Raw genomic sequence first — 22470 nt, 5'->3', positions numbered from 1 at the left:
ATCCAGCTCTATCAATTCTATGCTTTATATCTTACAGGACATTCCCTGTAAGATAGTGACATCTGTTTCATTCTCAGTCTCCAGGATTGTGTGGATTTTTGACATTGTCAGTGTTTTCCGAAATATCTATTGAAAGTTTCAAGTAACCCTATGTAAGAGTTGCAACTTGGAGACATTTTAATTCTATCTTTTAAAATAATAATTTGGTCATAGAGGAAACATATATAGAGGAGTAAGGAGAACCTAGGAAAACTGTTCTGAATGCTGATGTTTCTAACCTTTTTATAAGGTGGGTGGCTCAAAAAAGATTGTGCTGTGCTTTATGTCAGAGTGTTCTGCCTATGTTTTCCTCTAAGAGTTTTATAGTGTCTGGTCTTACACTCAGGTCTTTAATCCATTTTGAGTTTATTTTTTGTGTGTGGTGTTAGGGAGTGTTCTAATTTCATTCTTTTACATGAAGCTGTACAGTTTTCCCAGACCACTTATTGAAGAGGCTGTCTTTTCTCCATTATATATTTTTGCCTCCTTTGTCATAGATTAGTTGACCATAGGAGCGTAGGTTTTATCTCTGGGTTTTCTATCCTGTTCCATTGATCTATATTTCTGTTTTTGTGCCTTGATTACTGTAGCTTTGTAGTATAGTCTGAAGTCAGGGAGCTTGATTTCTCCAGCTCCGTTTTTCTTTCTCAAGATTGCTTTGGCTGTTGGGGATCTTTTCTGTCTCCATCCAAATTTTAAGATTTTTTGTTCTAGGTCTGTAAAAAATGCCATTGGTAATTTGATAGGGATGGCATTGAATCTATAGATTGCTTTGGGTAGTATAGTCATTTTCACAATATTGATTCTTCCAATCCAAGAACATGGTATATCGCTCCATCCATTTTTTGTCATCTTTGATTTCTTTCATCAGTGTCTTATAGTTTTCTGAGTACAGGTCTTTTACCTCCTTATGCAGGTTTATTCCTAGGTATTTTATTCTTTTTGTTGCAATGGTAAGTGGGATTGTTTCCTTAATTTCTCTTTCTGCCCTTTTGTTGTTAGTGTATAAGAATACAAGTGATATATTGTTCATAGGAATGTAAATTGATACAGCCACTATGGAAAACAGTGTGGAGGTTCTAAAAAAACTACAAGTAGAACTACCATATGATCCAACAGTCCCACTCCTGGGCATATACCCAGAGAAGACCATAATTCAAAAAAACACATGCACTTCAATGTTCATAGCAGCACTATTTACAGTAGCCAGGACATGGAAGCAACCTAAATGTCCATCGACAGAGGAATGGATTAAGAAGTTGTGGTACATATATACAATGGAATATTACTCAGCCATAAAAAGGAATGAAATTGGGTCATTTGTAGAGACATGGATGGACCTAGAGAGTGTCATACAGAGTGAAGTAAGTCAGAAAGAGAAAAGCAAAGATCGTATAATAATGCATATATGTGGAATCAAGAAAAATGGTATAGATGATCTTGTTTGCAAAGCAGAAATAGAGATACAGACATAGAGAACAAATGTATGGATACCAAGGGGGAAAGGGGTGGGGTGGGAGGAATTAGGAGACTGGGATTTGCACATTATACATTATTGATACTATGTATAAAATAGACAACTGATGGGAACATACTGTATAGCACAGGGAACTCTACCCAATGCACTGTGGTAACCTAAATGGGAGGGAAGTCTAAAAGGGAGGGGATATCTGTATGTGTATGGCTGATTCATTTTGTTGTGCAGTGGAGGCTAACACAACATTGTAAAGCAACCATACTCCAATAAAAATTAATAAAAATAAATAAAAGCTAACACAACATTGTACGTCAGCTATACTCCAATAAAAATATTAAAGAGGAAAAAAATTAAAAAAGCAAAGCTACAAAGTAAAATAAATCAAGTAACTATGTTATTTTAGACAAGCCAGTAAACCTCTGCCTCAGTTTATTTACATAATTAGGGGGACATCTATAATATATATAAATTACTTTATATGTACATGTTTAATTTCATGGCATTGTAAAAGTAAGTCAATGTACTGGTAATTGAGACTTGGTGTCCTGCAATGAGTTCACAAAGAAGCTAACACTGTATTTAAATTACTAACCTAATTCAATTTGAAAACTTCTTTTTACATGCATTGATTTTCAGTTTTTATTTTTAATAAACTTCAATTTATAAGTATTGGTGCTTTTATTCTATTTTTGTCAAAGGCATTTTCCCTTATAGAAAATTTTGCAGTCAGCAGCATTGGTTGAAACAGTGTTTCTGGTGAAGAATTTTTCTACCATAGGTGACTGACACTGATGGAAATTCTTCAATCTGTATTTTAGTGAAAGTGCCCTAGGTTAGCTACAGTTTTCCAGACTTAAAGGGGAACAGAAGAAACAAAACCTTATGACTATGAGATATATTCATGGTAAAGAAGTTTTGTGAACTCTGAGACTGTCCTCTCCTTTAACTTATCATGAAACCTCTGTGATGAATATTCTGGGGAAGGACTCACCTTTGTTTGTCTTGGAAAGCATCTAGACCTTTTCCTTCAGTCATCATAGATTAAAAAAAAAAAAAGTTACTGAACTCATATCCATTGACTTTGAAATAATAGTATTTTTGTAATTCAGTTCAGTTTAGCCTTTTGAACCCAGTCATTTTATATAGAGTATTTCATTTAAATCTCATAGTCTCTGAAAAGTAGGTTTTGCTATATTTACTTTATAGATGAGTAGATTAAGATTCAGCTAAGGTATGAACATTGCCCTTTGCCATATATCTAGTTAGTGGCAGAGCTAAGATTCCATCTCTGATTTTTCAACTCTAAATTTCATGCTTGTAAATATGTTTAAATGTATCAGCTAGGCTTTAGTTCTTCTGAATGTAACAGTAACCTGACTGCAATTGCATACCAAATAGGGCTTTATTTATTGCACATAACAAGCAGTGCATTACTGATGCAGATGCTTAAGGGAATCCTCAAGATCCAGCCTTCTTCTAGCTTCCTTTTATTCCATTCTCTCTTTTTTTTTTTTTTTTTTTTTTTTTTTTTGCGGTACGCGGGCCTCTCACTGTTGTGGCCTCTCCCGTTGCGGAGCACAGGCTCCGGTCGCGCAGGCTCAGCCGCCATGGCTCACGGGCCCAGCTGCTCCGCCGCATGTGGGATCTTCCCAGACCAGGGCACGAAACCGTGTCCCCTGCATCGGCAGGTGGACTCTCAACCACTGCGCCACCAGGGAAGCCCTGGGGAGTCATATTTCAAAATTAAGTTTCTTGTGTTATAATTTACATATAATAAAATTCAAACATTTTATGTATACAGATCTATGACCTTTGACAAATGTGTACACCTGTGTAATCACTATCCCAGTCCAGATGTAGAATGTTTCCATCTTGAGCAAGCAACATTAACTGAGCACTCTGCCATTTTGAACAAAATTGAGGTTTAGTTTCAAAGGAAAGAGACAAATGATATTAGGTGGAAAATAGGCAACATTGTAATACTAAGGTTAAATATTAATGTACTTAGATAATGGCTTAGAAAAGCAAAATTGAAAAACAGGAAATACCCATAGGTGGGAGAAGACTTCAGTTATTAGTTAACCTAGCTTAAAACATGAACTTGGACAAATCTCCCAGATCTATTTAAGTCTCAATTTTCTAATATTAAAAAAAAAAGATTTTAAAAAGTTCTTGAATGTGTCAAAAATTGTGGTTCAGATCAGAGGAAGTATTTGTGTAAAAGCACATTGAGATCTGTAAAGCTCCATTCAAGTATAAAGAATTGTCTTTATTTCCGTGGTTAGAGGTGTTTCCTTTTGAAAATGATCATGAACTTGACTCACCTGAAATATCACAGTTGTGAAATTCAAATATAATTGTAGAATATATTACCTTTTTAACTGATTAATGGCTTATAAATCAAGGCAATATGTAGCTCTAGGCAGAGGCAATTTTATATTTGCATTATTATTAGCTCCCTTTCAAACTATGTCTCTTTCAATTGGGTAACAACAGCATTAAATGTATAATTTCCTGAAACTGTTAGAATATATGGCTAACATATATAGCTAACAAATTCGTTGTTATGGCTAACAAATTCTTATATGATTTCCCAGTTATATGATATTTTGAATCTTGACATTTTTCCATTTAATGTGCAATATAAATTTTATTCTGAGAAATTGCACTTTTTGTAAAAATCAAATAACACTGCACTTTTAGAGTATTTAGGAAGACCATTTTTTTATTCTCTCTTTTGCGAAGAAAACACTCTCTTGAAATTCACCCCTTGGAATCAGTTGTAAAAGGTTAAAAATCAAAACCTATTGTGAGATTTGGGGGACACTATAGAACCAGAGGCCTTGATTGCTTGTTATACAGGATCTGTGAAGAAATGTGATCATTTGTAATATTTATTACTCTCAGAGTTTTGTCAGAACACTGCTGTGAACTCAACATCTTGCCCGATGTGGCCCTTTCCTATAAGCTTTTATCATAACTAGTGGCAAACAATACTAGTCTTTGTTGAAAATAAATGTATCTAGAAATCCAGGATAGTCATTTCTTCTGGCCTATTACCTTTTTCATTAAAAAATTATTTATTATTATTTAAAACGAAAGTCTTTGTTGTTTTGTTCATAAAATTTCCAGGTTGGATTCAGCACTGGCTTTGTTGGTCCTTGGGGAGGCTGCCAAATTACACATAGCCTGTTTGAAAGCTTTCATGGACCTAATGAGAGATTTTCTTTTAAGCATTATGTCTGTTCGGAATCAGGTAATAGTATATTGTTAATTTAGGTGTGCAAAAAGACCTAAATTGAAACAAGTTTTACTTTTGTCACTATTTTAACTGTATATCATTTAGGATTTATAATGAGCATGACTTTGTAATAATAATTTTAATTAAATGTAAAGGTAAATTCATATTTACCATATATCCCAGTATAAATAGATATAGATGTAGACAGAAATCCAGAAATAGGTTATACTCACATGCAGACATGCACTCACACAAGAGGGATGTTTAATTTTATTAACAAACTTCAGATCATATAGTCATTTATGGTTTAGTTTCCTATTTAAATTTTTTTTTGTTGTCATTACATATTATTAAGATTTACATTTTAGTGAGGATGAGATAACCATTTCTCTGTTGTTGAGCTTTGAGCTTATTTCTAATTCACAGTTAATTACAAATAATGTTGAACTGGTATTCTCATCCAAAAATCTTTATCTGCATTTATGACTATTTCTTTAGAATAGATTTATAAAACTAAATTACTGAGTGATAGACTATGAACTTTCTTTTAATGTTCTCAGGATGGTTGTCCAGATTCCTCTCCAGAAGACATAACTTTCTTGCTTTCCTATGAAAAAATGTGTAAGAGTGCACACACAAGAATTGAGCTATATAAAAAAAAGATTCTTTTACAATATAAAATGGAAAATAGTATCTCATTGGGTTAATTTATGTTCCATTGACTACTAAGGAAATTGAAAAGTTGATGTTCTGTATATACTTTTTAGCTATTTTTATTTTTTATTCCTTGAACTTGGTTTTATGCAATCTACCCATGGAAAGCTTGTTTTTAATGAGTGCATTTTAGAAATATTAGTTGATTATGATCTTTTAACAACTCTATAAAATTTGGAGACATTTCTTATAAGTACGGTATATAGTTCTTCATTATGGCAGAGCGTACTTTGATTGTCTAATAGCTATTTTCTCATTTTAGGAAGAAAGCTGCAAGGTCGATGATTTTTCCTGGGCCTGGAATGTAGCCTACATATACATAACAATTCTTGCAGAAATCTGCTTGTATGCGGCCAATTCTGATCTGCGAAAAACTGTTTTAATTGGTTTCTGCGACTGTAATAGTTCACAAAAAGATATTTTACCCACGGACAAATCAGAAGAAATGCCAGAATTGAGGGAAACAAGTATTTTAGGTCTTCTGGAATATTTCTCTTCAAAAATGTCAGATAATTGTAAGTAAATTATTTTTCAACTTGATGAGAAATATTTTTAAGATGTCCCTGTCTGTATATAATAAGCATTTTATAAAAAGTTAACATTTTGAAGTGGGAGGTAATTTTAAATTCACTAGGACTTCCTATAAATTTGGGAAGTCTGTTTTATAACATGGAAATTTTTGATCAATAATTTAAAAACAACTGAAATGTAAACTAGAGTTGGTTGATATATGATTCAGATTATATTCTTTGGAAACGAGATGACCTTAGGAAAACTTATGGAATGTATATAAAGTTTGTTTTATCCTTTTCCCCATAAGACCTTCTCATCCATCGTCTCCATTTTCATCTACTGTTTCTCTTGTTCTCCCCACAACCCAAGAGCATTTCTCTTTAATCACTCAGATATTATAGTATATTGTGTCTCAAGACTAAAGGTCATTTTCCTACTATTGTTTATGGGGGGACTATTAGAATAAAATACTTTTGTTTTGAAAAGGGCACTATAGGGACAATATTAATTCAAGTGTGTCCTTTAAGGTTAACTAGAACTCTTCTTTATGAATATCATGTAGTCTATCTTGTTATTATAGTCTCTTGTATGACTCTCACTTCCATTAAGTTATGAGATAATTGAGATTGGAGAATCATGTCTGAATTATATTTGTATTAACCCAGTATCTACCATATTATTTAGCACACAGTAGGTGGGCGATAATGATAGTGGAGTTATTATGTAGTTAAACAATTCACTGAATTTCAAACATGATAGCAAGATTATTTGAAAGTGTGGAAGGAGGCAAGATATTGCCTTTCCTTAGAACTGTAATTCACTGATTTGGGATAAATTATGCTTGAATATAATTTTAAATAGTAAGACTTTAGTAGCAGATATTAATTTCATTCTCAAAAACTTGCTTGCTATTTTAAAATTACTTTCAATATAGTTTTGGTTTAAACAATAGATTGGAACTTATTTCGAAGTGAAATTTGCTTGACCTTTGCCCACTTTTCAAGAAGATTATGTTTATTTTTTATTAGTGCCAATTTTAAACAGATTTTTAGTCATTAGCAGATAAATTGTATTTCTCCCATGTTTATAGTATTGATAAAGTGAAGAAGTATTTGCTTCTCTTTTCACACTTTTTAAAGTATTCAGAATGATCAGAAGTCTTCCTGTATAGCAGCTCAACATATGATTTTTAACCTGCCACTAAACAGATTCATGTAAAAATTAGGGGCCTTCAGTTTTTTTGCCTAGCTATGTAGAATTAGTTCTTTCTGAAAGAAGACAGAAAGAAGACTGCTTTCTTCAGTGATGGGTCCAGAAGATTATCCTCCATGTGGAGGATCTTTCCTCCTAGAAGCCTCTTGGCCTCCCTCTGGCCATGACCCCTGAGCTCCGGTAAAACCTCACAATGATAGGGTTTCGTGTTTCTGTGGACACTCGAATATTTATTCCTTCTCAACAGTCTGATTTTTTTTTCCAGCCAGTTGATTTCAGTGCATTTATTTGCTCATTGTTGATCTTTCTTTGAAGTTTCTTATCTTCTCCTTAAGACTTTATTTATTTTTTAATATCTTTACTGGAGTATAATTGCTTTACAATGTTGTGTTAGTTTCTGCTGTATAACAAAGTGAATCAGCTATATGTATACATATATCTCCATATCCCCTCCCTCTTGCGTCTCCCTCCCACCCTCCCTATCCCATGGATGCTTTCCCTGATGTTTTTCTTATGCTTATACTTGAACTTAGCAATGAAATAGGTAAACAGTATTTTATGAATGTTTTCTCAACCCAAGTGGGAAAATTGATGTTTCTAGCTGTGGAATACCTTTAAAGATTTGATCTGTAGTAGAGGAGAGACGTATCAAAGTTGTTTCCTCTACAGTCAAAAGTCAATACATTTTCTTTGACATTAGCTTCTTGTACAAGCCATAAATAATGCTAGTGGCATTTGCCTCATTAATAATTCTGAGTATTTTGAAACTCTCAATACGTAAAGCATCATTGTGATTTCTTATGGGGAATGTTTAAAGTAAGTTGATTATCCGATGATTGTTTTGCTAAAGATGTCTCAAGAGTGTGAGAAAATTCTGCAATTTTCTTCATCTCTGTCAGAATCAGAGAAGGTACCTCTACTGGACATAAGCTTTTGGTCTCTTCTTCACATTCATACAGGATTTTTGGCCTTCCTGTATCAGTCACTACCATGAAAAGCCATTACTTTACATGACTATACACATGCATAGTCAAATATTTCACCAAGTTTTACAATTTTTGTTGATGTGATTCATTATAACTTGATTCTTTTTTTGCGATATGCAGGCCTCTCACTGTTGTGGCCTCTCCCATTGTGGAGCACAGGCTCCAGACGCGCAGGCTCAGTGGCCGTGGATCACGGGCCCAGCCGCTCCGCGGCATGTGGGATCTTCCCAGACCGGAGCACGAACCCGTGTCCCCTGCATCGGCAGGCGGACTCTCATCCACTGTGCCACCAGGGAAACCCTAACTTGATTCTTTGCAGCATCACTGGTTGATTTTCCCACACACAGAAAATGACTTTGTCTGGGTTGTCCTGTATGCCTGATCATTGATAATGATCACCTCTTCTATCAGACCACTGAAAATAGATGGCTTCAAAAGTGGTGTCATCTGTGCAGGCCTTGTCAACGTGATTCCTGGAGAGGATAGGTCCATCTTTTTGGGAAGTGACACAAAGAAACTGGAGTGCTTCTTTATTTAATTGAAAATAAATTTTTTTCCTCATAATTTTACCCTTCAAGTAAGTAAATTTTTCATTTAGACTGAAAGAACCAGTTCTGGAGTCACACAGATTTGTATTTTGTATCTCAAAATCCTAGGTCAAATTATTTAACCTTGCTGACTTGATTTCTTTACCTGATAATTAAGATAAAAATACTATTCATATCATGGGACTTTTTGTGAGAAAAAACTATGGAAACATACACACTTGACATAGTGCCTCATGAATAGTAAAGGTCCAATAAATATTAATAGATGTTATGGTTGCTAATGTAATTAATATTGTTATAATGAGAGAGACCTCAGTGAGGAAGGGTTTTTTTCTAACACTTAGACCTATGTACACTTTGTATCCTGGGGAATCCTATTTTATTTACGTATAAAGATATAAATGAAAAACTGAAAAACACTTAAGAATGGTAACAATAGCCTTTACATGAATGAATCAAGCAGTGTTCTTATCGACCATTTTTATATAAAGCCCTTAATATAAAGAAACTCTTAAATCATAGTTTTGTGAAGGCAATGTTATAGGAAACTGAAGTAATAACTTCCATGAAGATAATTTCCTGGCGATCTTATTTGATGTAGGAGCAGAACCTGAAGCATTTAAATGAATAGATGGCTACTTAGCATGTACCTTTTTCATTTTAAGGTTTTTTTGTCAGACACACTTTTCATAGAGTCAGATGTCTGTTAATTCTAGAGTGAGGGCTCTGGCCACTGATGGAAGTGTTGAGTTTTGGTGTTTTGGGTTGAATAGGAATTTCTGTATATGCTTATAAATACCAACTATGCATCTAAGATCTGGTTGAAACTCAAAGTGTCTGACCTGTAGCATTGCCTTCGTGGAGGACCATCCTATGCACCTTACTGCTATGGACTGAACTCTACCCCTCAAGCCTCAAAATTCATATGTTTAGGGCTTCCCTGGTGGTGCAGTGGTTGAGAGTCTGCCACGGGTTCGTGCCCTGTCCCGGGAGGATCCCACATGCCGCGGAGTGGCTGGGCTCATGAGCCATGGCCACTGAGCCTGCACGTCCAGAGGCTGTGCTCCGCAATGGGAGAGGCCACAACAGTGAGAGGCCCGCGTACCGCAAAAAAAAAAAAAAATAATAATAATAATAATAATTCGTATGTTTGAAACCATAACCCCCAAATGTAACTGTATTTGGAAGCAGAGCCTACAAGGAGGTAATTAAATGAGGTCATGACGGTGGGGCCCTGATATGATGGAATTAGTGTCCTTGTAAGAAAGACATCAGAGAGCTTACTCTCCACTGTGTAGGGCACAGTGAGAAGCAGCCATCCCAAAGCCAGGAAGAGAGCCCTCACCATATACACAATCAGACGGCACCTTAATCTTAGATATCCCAGCCTCCAAAACAGTGAGAAAATAAATTTCTGTTGTTTAAGACCTCCAGTCTATGGTACTTTGTTATGGCAGCCCGAGCTGACTAACACACCTCTCAGTGGTGCTGAGCTGTAGGCAGGTTTGAATATACTCAGGTGCCTAAGTAAATTGTTATCGGAAAAAAGGCTTTGCAGTATATACCTAGAAAAGACAATTTTGAACTGGAAAACTATGAGGGAAGGTGATAAAAATTAATTAAACACACAGAATTTTTGCCTGATCCCTGTTGAAATTATGATTTTGAGACACATTTTATCCTGATGGGTAACAGGATAATAATAATATTAACACTTACTATGTGTCAGGCACTATTCTAGGCATGTAACATGCATCACCTAACTTATTAATCGTTACAACAAGACTACATTGTAGATGTTCGTATTATCCCCATTTGACAGATGAGAAAACGGAGGCACTAAGCATTTATTTGTCCAAGGAAATTGAGTTAGTAAATGGTACGTCAGACTTAACATAGGCAGTTTGGCTTCAGAGTCTGCACTACTAACTACCTCATTGTGCTAACTAGATTATTTGACCTTTTGAGTGAAATTTAAAAAATGCTGTCCATTTGCATGTTAAAGAATATGAAAAAAGATGACTGAGAAATTCCCTCCTACAGTCTGTCCTACAGCGATTCTTATAAAAGCATTTTAGACTTTGTATTACGTGGGTCTTTATTTCCAACATAAATTCCTGGGACTTGTTCTAGAACTTTGGATCAAAAATCCTAAAAGTGGAGTCCAGGAATCTGTATTATTAAACCACTTCTGACACTATGTTTTGAGAAAACATAGCCTATAAATTTCGCTGTAAACAAGGTGGTAAAATGTTGTCCTCATCAGAGGAAAAGGCTTTTCCTACTTGTTACAGACCTTTATGCATCCAGCCAGTTAGTCCTTACAGAAGATTATATATATATATATATATATATATATATATATATATATATATATATATATATATATATATCATTACAAAGAGGGAAACCCAGCTTTGTGTTGTACACTATATTTGAAGTGCTATCTTCTATGTTCCTACTTTGGTTTTCATAGTGATAAAACAATAGTTTTTAACAAGACTTAACTATCTGAAATCTGTGCTGTGAAAATAAAACTTTAAAATGGTCTATTTGGTGAGAAACCAGCAGACACTGATTTAGTGTGTCTTGTATAAGAAATAGACAATGAATGGCAGAACCAAAAATATCACAGAATAGTAAAAATCTTGTCAGTCACGTAGTTCTCATCCAGTGCACAAATCTCTTCTAGACCATTTGCAAATAGCGCACAGCCCGCAGAGATATGGAGCTCCCTATTTCCCAAAGCAGGTCGTTCCACTTTTGAACACTGTGAAAGATTCTTCCTTATATTATAATGAAATCTGTCTTCCACATTTTCCAAACTTTTGCTTGAATTTTGCCTCCCAGAAGCAATCACAAAAAGTCTATTCCATTTCCCACATGCAAGCCCTTCAGATATTTGAAGATAATTGCTTTGGTTCTTTTTCTTCACCTCTTCACTCTACCATCATCGCCCATCTCTTTGCTTACTGCCAAGTTCCTATGGTAACTTTTTGTGATGAATGAAAAGCATATTTTCAATATGGTTTATAGTTAAGTTTGCTAGAAGGTTGTAGTGTTGTTAAATTTGTCTGAATTTGTAGTAATTTATCCCAGTGTTACAGTATGATGTGAAGACAGGTGGGAGCCAAGTATTTTTCCATTCACTGTTGTCTATGAATGGAAAAAGTAAATATGACATTTATCCTATCATTTTGTTGAGAATTATTTTCTTAAGCTGATTCTACAATGACGGTAGTGAATGAAATACGTGTCATGGTTGTAAAATAACCTTGTATGTTTCATTTTGATTCATTTTAACTTAGGAAAAAACATTAGCACAGAGTAATATTTCCTTTTTAAAAAGTAAATGAAAGTTAATTGGAATCTTAGAACCAATTGAAACTTTTAATGATACTCTATTAAATCTTCAGTATACCTCTTACCTTGGTGAAGGTTATTCATAAAAATAATCAGTAATAAGGTTTTGTTTTTATACATGGGAAGTATTTAACTCCTTTAATAATCCATGTACACGTTAGCTGTAGAATTCAGGCAATCCTTATGATTCACAATTCTGTGTGCTGATAAATCTAAAAGTATAGTACTGATTATATTATATATACGTAAGGCCGTTAAATGTATCTTATCTGTCTTTTTCTTCTTTTTAAATTTATTTTATTTTATTGTGGGGAAAGCACTTAACATGAGACCTATCTTCTTAAAATTTTATGTGTGCAATGTGTTATTGTTGACTATAGGTACAGTGCTGTACACCAGATCTCTGGAGCTTATTCACCTTGCTTGACTGAAACTTTATGCCTGTTGATTGGTAACTCCCCATTTCTCCTTTCCCTTGCCTCCTGGAAACCACAATTTCACTCTTTGATTTTATGAATATGACTGTTTTAGGTACCTCATGTAAGTGAAATCATGCAGTATTTGTCTTTCTGTGACTGACCTACTTTGCTTCGCATAATGTCCCCAAGCTTCATATGCATTGTTACATATGGCAAAACTTCCATCACTTTTAAGGCTGAATAGTATTCCATTGCAGGAATATACCACATTTTCTTTGTTCACTCACCTCTTGATGGACATTTAGGTTGTTTCTATCTCTTGGTTATTGTGAGCAGTGCTGCACTGAACATAAGAGCTAATATTGCTTTGAAATCCGTCCCTTTGGATATATAGTCACAAGTGGGATTGCTGGATCACATGGTACTTCTATCTTTATCTTTTTGAGGAACTTTCAAACTGTTTTACGTAGTACCTGCACCATGTTGCGTTTCCACCAGCAATGTGCAAGGGTTCCAGTTTCTCACCATCTTAGTGAATACTTGCTGTATTTATTTTTTTGGATAATGGCCATCCTGACAGGTGTGAGGTAATATCTCATTGTGCTTTTGATTTGCATTTCCTTGATGATTCCTGACATTGAACATTTTTTTTCGTTTACCCGTTAACCGTTTGTACATCTATTCAAGTCCTTCGTTCATGCATTGTTTTCCTGACCTTGGTGAGCATCTTTATGAAAGTTATTCTCAGTTCTCTGTCAGGTAAATCATATAGTGCTGTCTCATTAGTGTTTGTTTCTGGAGATTTTACGTGATCTTTTGTTTGGAATATCTTTGCCTGATTGTTCAGTGAAGAGATATATTACCAAGAATTCCTGTTTTCCTTTGACTCTTAATGCAGTTTTGACTGTATGTGATCAACATAGTTATTAATTTCATTATCATGTAAAAATTATCAGAAATTCTGCAAGTCTTTCAAATGAAATTATATTTTCCTAAAATGTAATGGTGTTCAGGCACTTAAGAAAGGTTGTTATGCAACTTAATGAGAATATCCAATAAATGTAGCTTTTGATATCAATGCATTTGGTAAAGATTTGTATTTTTAGGAAGGTTTAGGCTGCAAGTCACAGAAGACCCAAATCAAGATGGCTTTTAAATATCTTTGTTTTATTCTTCTGGAGAGTTGTAAATGTTATATAACTTCCTCCAGGGTGCCATGCCTCATCAATCTATAGATTTCAGGTTTATTTATTTATTTATTTATTATTACTTGTTTTTGCAGTACATGGGCCTCTCACTGTTGTGGCCTCTTCCATTGCGGAGCGCAGGCTCTGGACACGCAGGCTCAGCGGCCATGGCTCATGGGCCTAGCCGCTCCGTGGCATGTGGGATCTTCCCGGACCGGGGCACAAACCCGTGTCCCCTGCATCGGCAGGTGGACTCTCAACCACTGCGCCACCAGGGAAGCCCTCAGGTTTTTTTTATAGTAATCCTTTAGCCAAGGCTGTCCTAAGAGCACTCTAGATAAAGTCTCTTCCTCCTAATAAATGTAACTAGTCTATTTATCTGAAGATCCCATTGACAAAGAGATTAACCTGGGTCACATGCCTTATTTTTTCTCCCAAAGATGCCTTCCAGTAAAGAGGGTGAGTGGATCATAAGCCACCTGTTCAACTCATACTTCCTTACAAGGGATACAGGATTTAGGGTTGGTTAATTTAGTGGCTCAAAAACAACACTGAAGGCCCAGGTTCTTTCCAACTTTCTTTTTTACCTCTCTAATTTACCAAATTGTAGCTTGTATTTTTAATAATAGTTATATAGTTTTTTGTTAGGAGTAGATTTGGCTACATGTAATAAAAAATACATTAGATAAAACAAAATAAAATTTTACTTCTCTCCTACATAAAATAAATCCAGAAATAGGCAGTCTAAGGATGATTTGAGGGTTTAAGAAGTTCTCAGGCAGGCTCACTTTTTTCTGCTGAGTGTGTAGAAGGGAAGAATAATAATATCCATTTTCTACTAAGTCTTCTTAATACAAGATATCATGTAGCTTTCCTGCTGTAAACTTATCGGCTATAATCAAATGGCCACACAAGGGGGAGTTTTTGTTTGTTTTTAGCTAAGTGTCAGTGAGCCAAGCTCAAAATAGTGATTCATATTACTAAGGAAGAAGGAGAGAGTGGATAGTGTGAAGAAACTTGCAATCTGAGCAAAGCTTATTTTACCAAATTTCGTTCTCTTTAGGTCAGGGAATATACGTATTTTAGTCCTTAGTGCGTCATTCCATTACCTAAGACATTGCCCTGCTCAGAGTAAGCACTCAGTAAGCAAGTGCTGAATACATGAATGGATGAAGGAAAGGAAATGGACACTCTAATAAGATTTTATTCAGAGATGACATTTTCAATTCAAAATTGTTATTAAATACCATTGTTATACATTGTATATGTAAGTGTTTCATTTATTCTCATTATTTAAAAAGACGTATTTAACACCAGTTCTTTTCACTCCAGAAGAGAGATGTTGTCCATTTGTTTACTCTTTATAATGGGAGTATGAACATTCTTTATGTGCATCATTCTATATTAATGACTCATGGAACACCACAGACATTTAAAAACAACTTGGATAAACATGGGTACGATTTGGTTAGGGAAAGTAGGACACAATCTATACTTTGAAGTATCTATTTTGCTTAAGTCAGAATTTGGAGAAAGGAAGAAGATGGAGGTGGGAAGTAAGGATGGTGGTGCTAAATAAACATCACAAGTTAATAGGCGATTATGGAACCCAGCCTATCTGATGGATCTTTGGTTCTGAAATCTAAAGTTTGATATATGCAATACGAAATACCTTGGATTTCAAGATGAATCTGTATTTCTTTTTAAACGTTGGAAGCTTTAATAACACTTCACAAAACTTTCATATGGGGAAAATTCACTTGGACATCAGACTAGCCTAGCTAAGTACACATATTCTACTCTTATTTTGGACTTTTGGAATTCTCTTAGTTAACTGGAGGCAGTGCTTGTGATGATTATAGATTCCTACCTCAAAAATGTCTTCTACATCTGTGACTCTATTTCTGTTTTGTAAATAAGTTCATTGGCACCATTTTTTAAGATTCCACGTATAAGCAATATCATAGGATATTTGTCTTTCTCTGTCTGACTTGCTTCACTCAGTATGACAATCTCTAGGTCCTTCCATGTTGCTGCAAATGACATTATTTCATTCTTTTTTATGGCTGAGTAATAATCCATCATATATATGTACCACATCTTCTTTATTCATTCCTCTGTCGATGGACATTTAAGTTACTTCCATGTCCTGGCTATTGTAAATAGTGCTGCAGTGAACATTGGGGTACATGTATCTTTTTGAATTACGGTTTTCTCCAAATATATGCCCAGGAATGGGATTGCAGGATATATGGTAGCTCTATTTTTAGTTTTTTAGGGAACCTCCATACTGTTCTCCATAATGGTTGTACCAATTTACATTTCCACCAACAGTGTAGGAGGGTTTATTTTTCTCCACACCCTCTCCAGCATTTATTTTTAGTAGATTTTTTTTGATGATGGCCATTCTGACTGGTGTGAGGTGATATTTCATTGTAGTTTTATTCGCATTTCTCCAACAGTTAGTGACAGTGAGCATCTTTTCATGGGCCTCTTGGCCATCTGTCTGTCTTCTTTGGCGAACTGTCTGTTTAGATCTTCTGCCCATTTTTTGATTGGGTTGTTTGTTTTTTTGATAATGAGCTGCATGTGCTGTTTGTATATCTTGGAGATTAATCCCTTGTCAGTCACTTCATTTGCAAATATTTTCTCATATTCTGTAGGTTGTCTTTTCATTTTGTTTATGGTTTCCTTTGCTGTTTAAAAGCTTTCACATTCAATTAGGTCCAATTTGTTTATTTTTGCTTTTATTTTCATTACTCAACATTTTAAATCAACTTTACTCCAATAAAAATTTTAAAAAAGAAAGAGATTTTTCAGGAGTTTGGCAGGTATGTTACTAATTAAAGGGATGAAATATGTATTTTTAAAGCATTGTTGGTTGTGGAAAAACAATATATACTCATTGTAAGAAAATTTTTAAACAAAGAAATGTATCCCCCCCCAAAAAGCTATAAAATAAAATTATGCAACAAAGAGCTAAAAAAAAAAGTCATCAACTTATCTGTAGAAAAATATTCTTTAATTTCCCTATAAGCAGAGGTTTATTTAGAGAGAAACCAATGACATTTAATTTGCAGGGCCTTTCACCACATAAGACCCTTCTAAAATCTTAGGAAGGGCAGTAGAAATATCTTCTCATGGAAAAAATGTCTTTTTAACCTGAGAAAATAAGACTTTTTTAATAGTTTTTGTAAAAGAAGGCTTCATAATTATATAAGCTTTAGCTCTTATAAAATCTAATTCTGCCCCACCCACAGGTTGAACTACCTTAGAAACTAGCAACTTATAACCCCGTACATATTGACATTGTTCTTTATATCCAGTAAGCATTCTAAGAAGTTTATGTTATTGAATTAAATTAAATATCTGACAGCCTTTCAGCTAACTGAGAAAAAACTTTCAATGTGCTGAGGATAATTATAGTTAGCCAGAACAGTTGTAACTAGAGTTGAGGAGTAATTTAATAAAGTTATTATTGAAATTATTTCTGAATCATAATGAATATATGTTTCCCTAGGAGGGTATTAATGTGGTTGCTGAACCCAAACCTTGTCATTAAAAATGATTGATTCTGGATACCCTCACAAGAGCTTTCAGGGGAAAGTAATAAAATATTAATGCAAAATATTAATTAAAATACTAATACAAGGAATATTTACTTTTTATACAACTTTTACTTACAGTGATAAATATGAAAGGACTCTTGTCCTGTTGCCACAGTTCAGTGTTCTCTTTACCTACCTGAATGCACACACACACTCAAAACATATCTAGCATTAGGTATATGATTAGAGTGTGCTGGACAAATTAAACTCACAATACTATATTTAGGAAAATTTTAGGGAGTAGTTTCTATAATTCAAAATGTATTTACTCCCAATTCCCAGACTTGGTGATGAGAGTATTAAAAATAGGCCACTCTGTCTTATGAATGAAGGTACATGTATGAATCCTAAATAAAGTAGTAATAGATCAAATTCAGCAGTGTGTTAAAAGAATAATATACCATATTAGTAGTGTTTATTCTAGGAATCCAAGGAGAGTACAATATTAGGAAATCTAAATCTCTCATAATTGACTAAGGAAAAAGGAGTTATTCTGAACAGATACCAAAATGGAACTGATTAAACTAAAAACTCATGCCTGATTTTTTAAAAAATGATAAAGCAAAACAGAACTATAAGGGCACTTTCTTAAATTGGTAGGTATTTATTAAACCAAAATCATCCCTTTAGGTTTTCATTCTTAAGAAACTAAAGGTGATCCTATTTAAGGTAAGTAAAAGGCCACAATTTCTACATTATTTGCTGATAGTTTACCACATTCTGGATGTCCTATCCAATGTGAAAAGACAAGAAAAAGGAAAAAAAAAAAAAAACCAGGTATAATATTGGAATAGCATTTGTGGGTGATCTGAATGTCTATTTTGAATATCCAAGAGTATGAAAATCGTATTAGCACTAATTAAAGTGGTTAGTTACAAGAAACATATTACTGTCAATAACTTTCCTACATAACAGCAGTAACTAAATAGAAAAAATAATGCACAAAGAACAACTCACTGGCAACAGCATTAAAAAAGCAAAATTCCGAGGAATGTGTGCTATATAAAGAACAAAACTCATAAAACTTTATAAAGACATACTCATAAAACTTTCAGGTCTTCAAAGAGGACTTGAAATAAGTGAGTATGAACCTTGGTATTGTAAAGATGTAGATTCTCCCTAAATTAATCTATAAATTAAATGTAATTCCAATAAAATTTCAAAAGAATAGAAGTGGCCGGTTAATTCTATAGACAATCTGGAAGAAAATAGTCAAGAAAACAGAAAAAATAATGGGCAGTTTCTTAACCATAAAATAACAATTCTATCTGTATTATACTAATAAAATAATCTATTAGCCTATCAGGAGTAATAGGTTTTCATAACAGAGTATAAAATATCTATATATCTGTATTTGCATCTATGAATATGGTGATCACATTTTGCCATATTTTTTGATGTATAAAATGCAGTAGTGTACAAGATGTCTTAATTTTATGACTTTTTGAAAATATTAAGTAGTTTTGTCATAGAAGCATATACTAAAAATGATTTTAAAGTGTCCCTTTATAATTAAACCTATTATTTTATATATTTAATTAGATTGTATTATATGCTGGAATCAATAGGAAATCATAAAAACTGGAGATGTAGTCATATTCTGCTGGAAATTATGACGTACATTAAAAACAAATAATGGTTCTGCAATTTAGTGAACACTGAAAACTAACAAGCAAACCAAAAAGTTCTTAAAAAGATGAATAAATTCTTGAATAACAAACCACAGTACAAAGTATACAGCAAAATGGTCCTTTCAAATGAATTTCAATATCATTCTTATTCTTTGGGAAAAGTATCGTGTTGAATGTTAGTACACAGCCAAATTCAGGGGAAAAAGAGATTCTATTAGGAAGTTGCATTTCAAAAACTTCATATTGAAATTGAAAATGGTTTGCAGCCTATGGTACTTATAATGATTTTAGTTTTTATCCTCAAATCCCAGAGGATCATTATTTTCAGAGTTAGATAAATCATAATTCCAAAATTGGAAGACCCTTCATCCCTGCAACAATTCCAATTGTCATTGCTGACATTCACTGTTTCAGGACCTGGATCACCATAGTCACCACATTGTCCTGGTATTATTAAGGACATCTCTAATTCCATTTTAAAAATGATTCTATAACTCTTTTTTGTTTTACTCAACTCTGACATTTAACACACTCCAACTTTAGTAGTATTTTAGGTCTCATCCTTTATAACTCTCACTTTAAAATATGGAGGTAGAATTTATTTTTCTCACTCATCCTCCTTCAAATGAGTTACTGATTGACATATCTAAGGGTAGAAGTTTGCTCGTGAGTTTGGTGGGTAGTAATTCTCTTCTTAACAATTTCTATCATATGATGCCAGGTTTCTTTAATAGCCGGATGCTTGGACAACACTTGTGTCATCATAATTTCATTCCTTCCTCATTCATCCAATGTTTGCATTTGACTTGGGTAAACAGATATCACTTATCAGGATGTAAACTATTTATGGTTTTATCATCTTGCTTAATGAGGAGCAGAGAGATTTTTATTGCTCAAAGATGTCATCAAGATCCTGTCTCTTTGCATCTTTATATTCTGACAGCTCAGGATGTTGGATTTTCATTCCTGTGCTTGTTGCCTCATTATTAAAAGAGACTTTTGGGCTCCAGACATCACAGACCCATATAGAATTGCAAAGCAAGAAGAAAGAGAAGGGTGATACTGACTCTCTTCTAGAACCTATCTGCCTTATTATAAACAATTTCCCAGAAGGACTTCAGAAGACTAGCCCGTGTGTGAAATTGTCAGGACTGGATACACTGGTCACCACTAGCTACAAGGAAGGCTGGAGAAGTAAATGTCTGGTGGAGAGGGAGGCATTTATGATAGCCCATGAGAATTCATTCCTAGGATCTGTGTACAAAATAAGATTGTATTTTCAAGGAAGGGGCAGGGTATGGCAGGTAGGTAGGCAACTATCTAATGTCTTTCTTTTAGGAAATAGAAAAGATGGAGAGTTTGTGCCATCAGCACGGCATACTAACACAACTTAGTAATGCATTTTATCATCTGTAAGTTTTAATAGTCACAGTGTTAGCAATTCGAATGGTCATGGTATCTACTCACTTTAAGTTTACCATCTTGTTTGATAACATATCCAATGTCAGAAGGGCTTTGTATTTGCTTGATATGTATGAAAGTTGAAGATTAGTTTGTTTCACATCATTGGTCAAAAACATGTAAAATATATTATTTTCATATTCACTTGGTATCTTTCATGCTAGTTTTGTTTTGACCTAAATATGTAGTACATATATTCTTAATAAATATGAAACCCCTTTCTTTATGTTGATTCTCTAAAATGACTGATAACTTCTGTCCTTGTTATCATTTAAGACTGGTGAGTTGTCTCTTTTTTGGGGGGGGGGTACTGCATTACTTTAGTTACATGTCTCTAATACCATATTTTCAATTTCTCTTTTTATGATAACTTGACAATTTTACCATTGAGATTGTTTTGCTTTTTCATTTGCTCCAAATTCTTATCTTCTTGACTGATTTTTGGAAAAAAATATCACTCAGAAGCTCAATAACTGCATCCTTTGGGAGAATGGTATAACGTTAGACTTGATCCTAATGCTTCTGAGCCTTGGACAATAGTAGTGATAAATCTAAAAACTTATGAGGAGTAAATAAATTCTACTTCTACCTATGTGGCTTATGACATACATTATTTTTGCTAACCAGGTCTACCAATAAGATGTGAAAGTCTTTCCTTGTTGGACAGTTTTGTGTTGCTGTGCTCTATCTTTAATGGAATCATTGCTAAGCATCTCTGGCTTTTGGCTATCTGTGTCCGATTCATATCAAGAATGTTTTGGATGTAAAAAAATCTTGGTATACATTTGGGTAAGTGTGTGTGTGTGTGTGTGTGTGTGTGTAAATATGATGTCTATGCTGACATTTTTTTACCATTTTCAATGCCATATTTTATTTTATTTTGTTGTTTTAATTTTTTAAAAAAGTTATTTTATATTGAAGGATAGTTGGTTAACAATGTTGTGATAGTTTCAGGTGTATAGCAAAGTGATTCAGTTATACAAAACTTTTTAATGGCTGAGTAATATTCCATTGTATACATGTACCACATCTTTATCCATTCACCTGTTGATGGACATTTAGGTTGCTTCCATATCTTGGCTATTATAAACAAAGCTGCCCTGAATATTGGGGTGCATGTATCCTTTTGAACCATGTTTTTCCTCTGGATATATGCCCAGGAGTGGGATTGCTGGATCATATGATAGCTCTATTTTTAGTTTCTTAAGGAACCTCCATACTGTTCTCCATAGTGGCTGTACCATGCTGACATTTGCTAAGGTGGGAAAGAATGGATTATCAACAAATTATGTTTTGATAAATAATTTACAGTTGGCTTCTTAAAAGTTAGTTAAGTACGACACACCATAACAACACATAAGTTCAAAAAATAATTTTCACATGAATTAAAACCTTTAAAATAACTAGAAGAAAATATAGCATAGTCCTTTTATAACTGTAAAGCAGGAAAATGTTACATAAACAACAGAAAAATCATAAAAGTCATGATTGGAAGATAACTACATAAAAATGTACAACATATGTGCAGAAAAATGCGAAAAAGTTAAAAATCCAAGTAAAAGTTTGGAAACATATATATACATATATGAAATAGAGATAATAAAAAGAAATATCACTTGTTATTATTGTTGCCATCCTCGGTTTTCAGTGGTTTCAGAACTTGTTAGATGGCCGCATTTGGACCAACACTAAATCTGAACTTAACTGTATTTCTTTCTCTTCACTGACCACCTTCCCTTGTGATTAGCCTGTAAATCCATAGTCTGGGCCATCAAACATAGTTTCCTAAAGCTAGAAAAATTCTCTGAGCAAATGTCTGTACCATCCAGTCTGAAATCACTTGGTCAAATGTCTAGGATGCAGCAGGATACTTTCCTCTTTCTTTTTTTACATTAGTACTTCATGGTGGGAGTGAGTAGGGTTTAGAACTGGACATGCTGCCAGGAAATTGGCCGTGAGCCTGGGACCTCGGAGACTGAACAGAATGGGGTGAGGAACTGCTGTGGGCACTCTTTCCTCCTCTCCATTTACTACAGCCATTGGCCGAGCTGCTGCAGGAGAGGAAATAGTT

At 34.2% G+C, this 22470-nt stretch overlaps 1 protein-coding gene across 1 annotated transcript in view; it reads left to right on the top strand.

Annotated features, from left to right (window-relative positions):
* TMEM232 (transmembrane protein 232) overlaps positions 1 to 22470 on the top strand; it is a 389554-nt gene that overhangs the window by 35651 nt on the left and 331433 nt on the right. The window contains 2 exon segments of the mRNA XM_060295515.1: positions 4649 to 4772; positions 5734 to 5986. Coding sequence (XP_060151498.1) covers positions 4649 to 4772; positions 5734 to 5986 — 377 coding nt within the window.

Source organism: Globicephala melas, chromosome 3 (genome assembly GCF_963455315.2).
Source record: "Globicephala melas chromosome 3, mGloMel1.2, whole genome shotgun sequence".
Lineage (NCBI taxonomy): Eukaryota > Metazoa > Chordata > Mammalia > Artiodactyla > Delphinidae > Globicephala > Globicephala melas.
Note: the sequence above shows the minus strand (reverse complement) of the source record. Positions and strands in the feature narration are given on the sequence as shown.